Consider the following 10,012-nt stretch of genomic DNA (forward strand, 5'->3'; position numbering starts at 1 on the left):
ATTCCTTTTTTCACGTACACAAACCTGAAACAAATATTAAACCGACGTTTCATTTTCATCTTTTTCTCTTGAGACTATAAGATCTGGTTCACATGTGCTTGCTCATCAGTGCATGAAACAGTGCACCAAGAAACAAACTATTTTTTTAAACAGAGAATTAGCAGAGCAAAAGTTTGAATAGTGTAAAAAAAAAAAAAAAAAAAATTGATTGAAACTATAGACCCAGAATTGATATATTTCTCTGCCAATGTCCATTGTTCGAAGAGTCGTACAAATAAAAATAAAAAATGTAATCCGATCTAGTATTTCATTAATAAATACAAACCGTAATCATTGGCAAATTGTTGTGGTGTTAGAGGAATAACTTGAGAAGATCGTTGACGAGTTGAGCTGATTTGACGTAATTTGTCGAACTCTGTATTATGAAGTAGGAATTTCCGAGTTGAAAAGGAGTTTTTACAAGTCAGTGGACATAAATTACAACTTAGGGCCTTTAGTCGAATGCAGCCTTGTGTTATAGAGACTAACATCTAACAAGGAGTTAATAACGATTGTAAAGATTTTATGGAAAAAGTCCTCCGTAGTCTCCAGGGGGCGCCATCTGCCTGCACGCCTCCTTTAACCGCTCCTTTCCAGTGGTGGTAATGACTTCCTCCTGAAAGCCAAGATGGACCGTTACATCTCGAGTGAACTTTGAGTTTTTTTTTTGAGTTTAAAGTAAAAAAAAAAAAATGATATTAAACCAACCAAGATATGGAAAAAGCAACATCCGATTTTTTAGAACGCAACCATTTTCTCTGTAAGGAGTGTTAAGTGTTAATCTCTCCTGTTATCCCACCTTGTGAAAGTCGATGAGGTCAGCGAGAGTAGCGTGACGGTTCTGGTCCACTCCTAGAAAACTGTAATAATCCCCCGAGGCATCAATCAGGAAGTGTTTGAAGCTGGTGGCTGTGCGATATGACAGAATGTAACCCCAGATTCTCTCGCTGACTCGCACCAGGAAGGAGCCTTCAGCTTTGTTCATCAGTAACATCTCTGAGTCCTCACGTGAAATTATTCCTGTAAGGAGAAGATCAGCTGAAAATAGCCACAAAATGTCTGTAGACAGAATTTTTTGTTTTAGTTGAATTTTCAGTTGAATTCTGTCCAATGAGGAAAAAAACAGTTTAAATAGATTCATAGTTTCATTGAGGAATTTCTAAATTTCATTCATTCATTCATTCATTCATTCATCTTCATCTTCATTCCGCTTATCCGAACTACCTCGGGTCACGGGGAGCCTGTGCCTATCTCAGGCGTCATCGGGCATCAAGGCAGGATACACCCTGGAAGGAGTGCCAACCCATCGCAGGGCACACACACACACACACACACACACACTCTCATTCACTCACGCAGGCACGGGGAGAACATGCAAACTCCACACACACAAGGCGGAGGCGGGAATCGAACCCTCAACCGTGGAGGTGTGAGGCGAATGTGCTAACCACTAAGCCACCGTGCCCCCATTTCTAAATTTGTAAATTTAAATTTTAAAATTAAAATTAAGATTTTTTTCAGTAGGAGTAATCTTTAGCTTTAAAAAACAAACAAACAAACATACAAATAAAAAGAAATGGAAAAAATATCTGAAAAAATAAAATAGTAATCGGAAAAAAAAACAGATAGAATATGAAAAAGAAATAGAAATAGAAATATGTGAAATGATTAAAAAGATAATAAAAAAAGTAAAAAAAGAAAATAGAGCCCTAAAAATTATATGAAGAAAAAAAAGAGCCAGAAAACAAATAATTAAAAACATAAAAAAAACAAACAAACCAAACAAAAATTAAAAAAGCAATAAAGTCATAAAATCCAACTGTTTAATTACGAATCTCTTAAAAAAAACAAATCTTAAGCAAACAGGGCTCCAGAAAAATCCAAACGGAGTAATTTTGTTGTGAGAGAGCTAAGCATATCATGGCGCATGATCTAGTTACCTTGTTTCCTACGTACGGCATGTCGGTGTAACTCGAACTCTCCGCTCGGTGATCGGTGTGTGTATATATATCCTTGTCTCAAGGGCTCTTCATTAGGTTAATAAAGGAATCTTTTGAGCTGCTTGTACTGATCGAATTTTACACACTCGCGAGTGCGTTAGGCAGCTTTATTGTCTATTAAACAAGAGTCACACTAAGATTCATCTGTAACGGACAAAAGCGGCAGGACTTAGGCAGTAATTAGCCTAGCGAAACAGCTGAATTATTTAAGAACTGTCATTTCTCTAACACACACACACAGACACACACACACCTTAGAAAGTTTCAGTTTACACAGCAGGAACCGATGTATCAGGAGTGTTAGTATGCACAGAAGGTCAAAAGGTTAGCGTGTATTTAGCAGAACAGTGTTTCTGCATGACAAGTTTGATCCAATGACTAATAAAAGCATTTATCTGTATTCTGAATAAAACCCTGGCTTACAACACACGAGAACCAACATTTGTATATCGTCGCTGTCGGGCGGAAACCTCATATGTCCAAATTTGGTCAATTTCATATTTTTTCACATATCGATGCTATTGGTCAGTCCCCATGTGGGTCTGTTATTTTTACAAGTTTTTAACCAATCTAAAGTCTTGAAAATAGCTTGAGCGCAAATCTCTTAACTCCATTGGACACTTCAACTGTCCACCTCTTCCTCACTCCGTGGGAGAGCTTCACGGCATATTTCTCCTCAAGAAGAGTCGCAACGAATCAACACGTCTTCTGAGGTAAATGTATTCAAAACACTGGGCTCAAAGAAAAAAAAATCTTGACCCCCTCTCCCTGGTGCTCGTCTGAGGACAGGAATTTAGCGCAAGACAATCCACTGCAACGCGGACTAAACCCTGTGCACTGCAGATAAGGTACGGCGTTTTTTTAATTTCCTAAAAAATAACGGTTTTGGAGATACGAGGATTCCGCCCGACAGCGACGATATATTTATAGCTAGTTTACCATGAAACCATGTGGCGACGGTGTTGCTCGTCCGTTCGTATCCGGCCCTCTTCGGCTTCTGGTCCTCGTTGAACCACAGTATGAGCGATTCTCTAGAGCTGGGACGAGGAGCACGAACCCAGGCAGGGCTACAAAGAACGAGAGTAGGAGAAAGTTCACTTATTTCTTTGTTAAGTGAAGTGTTCGAGAGAAGGTTTCAGATTTGCCTGGAAGTATAAAGTAGTATTATACAGTAGACTTAATGTAATGAGCTATCATGTGATCTATAGATGCTTGCTTCTTATTAGTACTATGATATACTATTTAATATTTTTATTATCACAATAACTTTTCTTTTTGCTTTATCCTGGCTGTACCCTGATAGCTCATTTCGTGCTTCCAGCTGCCTGTGCATTTGACCTTTTATGGCGTTTTGGGGGCGTCGCTAAATGCAAATGAACCGTGTTCATGGGTACAAAGAAAACTTTTTCGTTCACGCAAATATTTGCACATAACTTTGCTACCAAACTGAAAAACGAGGCCCCGAAAGACAGATTGAATGTGACGGAGTGTTTTATGTGATGTTTTTTTTCAGTAGTTTTCAGTATCACTCAGACATACTTTAAAAGCTGTTACACAAGAAAACAATTGAGAAATAAAAGAAAGAAATGAAAGAATGATGACATGCTCATTATGAAGTAAAGTCACCTGTCCATGAGCGGATGCGCTGCGGTGCCGCTGTGTCTGCGACTCTGCCTCCGGCGGTACAGCGGGGGTTCTGCAGGCTGGAGCCCGGCTCGAGGACGCTCTTTACCACAAGGCGGGACGTTATCCTGAGATTTGTCTGATGGCTCTGTTCCGATCGCGCTATGTCTCCTGCTTACGGGGATTTGCTGCTTGAAATGGCCTTTCTCCATGGCCCGGATGGACTGGCGCTTGTACTCGTCCCTCGCCCAGCGTGCTCTCCTCATCATCTCCTCATCTGCCACCTTAGAGCGCTGCACTATACATAGTACCAATTAAAATCAAGGGTAAAACGGAGGAAAAGCTATACAGGGGCAGGCTTGAGAAATATTTTATTATTACATGAGAATCTTTGTGGTTTTACTGACTGCAGCAGGAGGATAAAAGACATATTCACGAGGAGGACACTCACGCTGTTCTTCCCACTCCTTGTCATCGTGTTCGCTTTGTCTTTGCTCCTGCTGCAGCGACACGTACAGCTCTTTCGCTCGCTTCTCCTCAGCACAACGAACCTCTTCTTCTCCCATCTGCCTCTCTTCTTCCTCACGTTTCTTCATGCAAAACAAAGCTTGCTCTTTACACACGACGTCCTCGCGTACATAAGGCATGCTCGGATTAGAAAGCTAATCCTGAATTAATGCTAACAAAGCCGCTAAACACATGACACGAATAATCATCTACATTTAACTGGAAATAACTTGGCTGAATAATTACACGAACATAAATGAAGCCTGCATAAAGCAGTTCTGAAGACTTCATGGGGGAAAAAAACCCCAAACCGACATGGTTTCAGTTCAGACGTTGATAGATGAGCTAATAATACTGTGAAAATGAAGTGAAGATAAGTAACGCTAGACAGCTAACTCTACTTTAATCTGTATAATGATTTAGTGCTCATTTATAATGATTAATAATATATTATTAAATATTTTTATTGGAAAAAAAAGAGTCAGCAGAACTTTTGCTTTTGAGAGATTACTTGATTTTGTGCTTTCAGCTGCTTGTGCACTTTCATTCATTCATTCATTCATTCATTTTCTACCGCTTATCCGAACTACCTCGGGTCACGGGGAGCCTGTGCCTATCTCAGGCGTCATCGGGCATCAAGGCAGGATACACCCTGGACGGAGTGCCAACCCATCATAGGGAACACACACACTCTCATTCACTCACACAATCACACACTACGGACAATTTTCCAGAGATGCCAATCAACCTACCATGCATGTCTTTGGACCGGGGGAGGAAACCGGAGTACCGGGAGAAAACCCCTGAGGCATGGGGAGAACATGCAAACTCATACCCCCCTGCTTGTGCACTTGACCTTCTAAATTAAAACCATTTCCAAATCAAGTGAAATTTTACCTCAATATTTACGAACATTTTTCCAAAAAGACTTTACGCTGATACGTGAGCCGGTAACACTGTGGTGATAAAGTGATACATTTATCCATGATCAGGTTTATTGGATTTTCAGGACACAAGTCATTTAATATTCTCTAGAGAAGATCTCATTCCTGAGCCCTGAATCACTGATGGACCTCAGCGGAGATCTATAAAGAACAAACATTACCTCCTGTGCCTTGGTTCTGTAGCGCGTTCTTATATTCTACAGATTAAGTTATAAATCTAAACTCTGAAAGCGTCAAAAAAGAGTGCTAGTTTAGGCTAGTCAGGGTCATGCTAATTCCCAGAATGCAGTGAGTCAGGCGTTATTATACAATACAAAATACAAGAAAGAGTGTATTTATTCATTCACTCATCCGTATTTTTCATTTCATTTTTCATATTTGGACCGGGGGGGTGGGGGGACCAGAGTACCCGGAGGAAACCCCGAGGCACGGGTAGAACATGCAAACTCCACACACACAAGGCGGAGGCGGGAATCGAACCCCCAACCTGGAGGTGTGAGGCGAACGTGCTAACCACTAAGCCACCGTGCCCTGCCACTTTGCTTTTTTAATCCCTAATTTCTATCCCAGATTAATTTATAAGCTAAGTTCTTGTATTTACAGACTTCTGTGAATAAACAGGAAACAAACAAAGCTTATTGTGGCTTATCGTGCTTATCTATTTTTTCCTCTCAAACAAAAACTACTGAGGTTAAAAGCAAAAAAGTCCAAAAATGTCAAGAATACAGGATTAGCTCCACTGTGAAAAACATCTTTACCTTTAGCTCCGCCTGGATGCGCTCTTCTTCCTGCTTGGCAGCCTTCCGGTCCTCTGCTTCCTCTTTCCACTTCCCGGCTACTAAACGTGCCTTCTCTTTAGCGATGGCGTCCCTGAACTTCTGCTTGATCTCGGCTTCTTTTTTTCGCCTTCAGGGGCGAAAAAAAACAGAGAATTCGAGTTGATGCTAACTGAGTTAAATAGCAAATGCCTTATAACTTCCACTTTAGAAGCTTAGGTCTTTTCCTGCCATATGCTGCACTTTCTTCCCTACGGATACCCACCACAGCTCCTGAGCCTCGAGCTGGGCCTGCCTTCGCGCTTTCTCCTCCATCAGCCCTTTGACGATCTGCTCGTATGGTCTATCTCCAGGACCTTCACCCATCACCCACACCCACACATCACCATCAGTGCCACGGAGCCACTGCACTCCCTTTCTCTCACCTGCGGACAACGTCACACATGAACGATGACCTGACTATGATAACCAAGCAGCTTGGCAATTTGTACCTTTATAGTGGTTTAAATCCAGGACTTTTTTTTTAGGTTACTCTAAAAAACGTCTAGCAAGCTAAGAGATGAGTTACAGTATGGAGTAATTTTCAGAGCCATTTTTACTTGTTCACTTAGACAGATAAGCCATAGGTACTAAGCCGAATAACCCGAGTACTAAGCTGGTGACCCCCCAAGAAACTGCCATCTTTATTTCTAGGAAAACATCTAAACCTCATGAGCAAACAACTGGCTTTCACCTTTGAGGACATTAAGAAGCTGAATGTTCTCACCTTCTCTCAACGATGAAGACGATGTCTTCTCCGAGCTTTCTTCTTTCGCCTCACACTCCGTCCAGCGCCGGACCTGCTCCTGACGAATCTTGTAGAAGAGGATCTGCTTTTGTTCCTCGTTCAGCTCGGCCAGCAGTTCTGGCTCCACGTACATGTCGTGGAGAATCCGTTGCATCATCTTGAACTACGACCTCCACGGCAAGAATAGACAAAGAGAATCTATTAAAAACAACATTACAAATTTACAGTATATACGTTCCTTTTACCACCCAGATGTTGACTTTTTCCTATAACCACACATCCTTATTATTATTATTTTTCTCATGCCTCAGCAACCGTTAGCTCTGCATCATCTTCTGCTTCGTAAGTGATGTGCATGAAGTGTCCAACGTTCCATGCTTGTTTTTTTTTTTTTTCAGTTGAATAAGTGCATCATCCAGGCACTTGAAGTGCACCTCTTCTTCTTTTTACTCACACTAATGAGCTCACAAAATGGCACAGAGTATACATAAGCGGGTTAGGAGGCACCTATAGATTTTCCTGCATCTTACATGTACTGATCTTTACACTGACACTGCTGATTCCTTCAGTACGTGTTAAATAATATGAACTAAAGTCAATAAAACCTCTACGTATACATACATATATATATATATATATATATATATATATATATATATATATATATATATATATATATATATATAATATATATATTATTCTTTAGAGTTGGAATATATAATATATATAATATATATATTATTCTTTAGAGTTGGAAATATCATTGTAACGTATATATATATATATATATATATATATATATATATATATATATATATATATATATATATATATATACGTTACAATGATATTTCCAACTCTAAAGAATAATCAGAATTAAACACACCTGAGATATTGTGCTGGAGTCACTCCTTCTCCAAAGCTGTCATGGTGCAGGTGAGTAGGCAGGTCAAATCCGTCTCTATCTTGTCTCTTTGTTTTCCCGCTGTGTCACCGAGGTCTGGAGAGGAGCCAGGTGAAGCTTAGTGAAACTGATGAGCCACAGCCATGACGCCGCATCGACGTCATGATGAGTGCTGGTAGTCAACGTTGGACGATGATATGCTTTAATATGCTTTAGGATGAATCCTACAGGTGTAAAGTAAAGGTAAACTGACGGGGATTGAAGCTCCTGACAGCATACACCAGTGAAGCTGAAGATCTGTGTAACTCGATCAGCGTGTGTGTGTGTGTGTGTGTGTGTGTGTGTGTTCTTAATGGATGGTGCACTCAGGTGTAATTGTTAAATGTTTTGAAAAGAAATATATTAGGAAAGTAACTAAACTAAATATTATTATTATTATTATTATTATTATTATTATTGTTGTTGTTGTTGTTGTTAATACATAATTATTTATAACATAATAGATTGTTAGTCATTACTGCTACTATTATTATAATTAATAATATACGTTTCTAAATGTGAAAGATAATATAAAATCAATTAAAACAAATTAAAATTATGGCTAATATTGCATAATGAAGTTATTTATAACAACAACAACAACAACAACAATAATAATAGTTTATAATTCTAATAACATAATATAGTATTATGTAATCATATCAGAATCAGAATCAGGTTTATTGGCCAAGTATGTTGACACACACAAGGAATTTGGTTCCAGCAGTTTGTGACTCTCAAAGGTACAGACATAAATAACACAATACTATACAAGAAAACAATGCAGACGATGAGATACAATATAGACAGAATGAGTATAAAATATGGATATAGATTCAATGACTGCAGTGTAGAACAGCATCAACAGCTCCTGTGGCAGACCAAACTTCCTTAATTGACGTAGAAAGTACATCCTCTGCTGGGCTTTTTGATGATGGAGTTTATGTTGCACTCCCATTTCAGGTCTTGGGAAATGGTAGTGCACAGAAACTTGAAGGCCTCCACAGATTACACCGGGCTGTTGGATATTGTGAGGTGGAGAAGTGTTGAGGTAAGTGTAGTATCATCTGCAAATTTCAGGAGTTTAACAATTTGGTCACTTGAAGTGCAGTCATTAGTGTAGAGGGAGAATAGTAGTGGGGAGAGGACACATCCCTGTGGAGCGCCAGTGCTGATTGTCCGAATGCTGGAGGTGACACCTCCCAGTCTCACCTGTTGTTTCCTGTCTGTCAGGAAGCTGGTGATCCACTGACAGATGGAAGGGGGTATAGTGAGCCTTAGGAGTTTGGAGGGGAGAATTTCCGGAATTATAGTATTAAAAGCTGAACTAAAGTCAACAAACAGAATCCGGGCATATGTCCAGGTGCTGCAGAATGTAGTGCAGTCCAATGTTGACTGCGTCATCCACTAATCTGTTTGCACGGTAGGGAAATATTCATAATTTATAATACAATTAATAATAGGTAATAACAGCTGAATAATTCTGGATGTGATGTACCAAAAGACAAGGATTACATTGATGTTTGTGTGATCAGAGGTGTGTGTGTGTGTGTGTGTGTGTGTGTGTGCGCGTGTGTGTGCGCACTATGAAAGACAGGGGGCAGTGTGTATCCACTGTGAAACATTTCCTCCTTCTATTTCATGACAGGTTTTTTTTTCTGCATGTAAAACACACAGAGTCACGTGTCTGTTGCATGTTCTTCAGCTGATGAAGGCTCACGTGTACAATTTCTATCAGTGACTACTGTTGAATATTCAGCAGCAATATGCAGCCACAGGAATACAATATGCAAATTTGGAGAAAAAATGGTGACAAATTCAAACACGTTTAAACAGATCTAATATTAGTCTTGAATTTTTTTATGATATTAATCTTTATATTAACTTTTTGTTTTATGTTCATGTTCTGTGAAGCTGCTTTGAGACATGGTTGTCCATTGTTAAAAGCACTATACAAATAAATTTGAATTTGAACTCGAATGTAGAGACGCGTCTTCCTGAACCGCTGAGAACGACATGGAAAATGTCAAGCTGGTAGAAATCATACGCAAAACTATAATGTTTATTTCCCCATGTGAAGAAAGGACTGGTGAACTTAGTCCTAAGTCCAGTTTCTGTAACAAAGGCTTATATTATTGCAAGGATATGTGCAATAAATTGAGTCATGAGTATTTGTATAAGAAAACAAATGCTTTTTTTTATACAAATGTATGCGTAGTGACAGAGCCAAGTTACAGCAGAAGCAGGAAAGTATATCTTAAATTATTAGAAAAACTAACAAACAGGAAATAGCTGTGTACAGTAAGTGTATAATAACGCTGTAATCGCACATTTACAAGTTTCATATCTTGAAAGCAGTAAGACAATAAACAGAGCTATATTATTGCAGAGAT

At 39.3% G+C, this 10,012-nt stretch overlaps 1 protein-coding gene across 1 annotated transcript; it reads right to left on the bottom strand.

Moving 5' to 3' along the window:
- Nucleotides 1–562: 562 nt before the first annotated feature.
- Nucleotides 563–7,702, bottom strand: sh2d4ba (SH2 domain containing 4Ba). Its single transcript, XM_060871311.1, has 9 exons — nt 7,563–7,702; nt 6,656–6,846; nt 6,155–6,314; nt 5,872–6,019; nt 4,114–4,252; nt 3,666–3,960; nt 2,979–3,106; nt 839–1,059; nt 563–655 (listed from the first exon to the last, which is right to left on the bottom strand). The coding sequence occupies exons 2-9, from the start codon at nt 6,831–6,833 to the stop codon at nt 563–565; spliced, it is 1,362 nt and encodes a 453-aa protein (XP_060727294.1). The 5' UTR covers nt 6,834–6,846; nt 7,563–7,702.
- Between the last annotated feature and the right edge of the window lie 2,310 nt (nt 7,703–10,012).

The sequence above is a fragment of the Tachysurus vachellii genome, chromosome 6 (genome assembly GCF_030014155.1).
Source record: "Tachysurus vachellii isolate PV-2020 chromosome 6, HZAU_Pvac_v1, whole genome shotgun sequence".
Lineage (NCBI taxonomy): Eukaryota > Metazoa > Chordata > Actinopteri > Siluriformes > Bagridae > Tachysurus > Tachysurus vachellii.

Coding starts and splice junctions, on each gene's coding strand:
- sh2d4ba (XM_060871311.1), bottom strand. CDS start 6,833: ATGATGCAACGGATTCTCCACGACATGTACGTGGAGCCAGAACTGCTG. Junction 4,253..5,871: donor GCATCCAGGCGGAGCTAAAG/GTAAAGATGTTT, acceptor TTTTGCATGAAG/AAACGTGAGGAAGAAGAGAG. Junction 3,107..3,665: donor GCGCATCCGCTCATGGACAG/GTGACTTTACTT, acceptor CGTTCTTTGTAG/CCCTGCCTGGGTTCGTGCTC.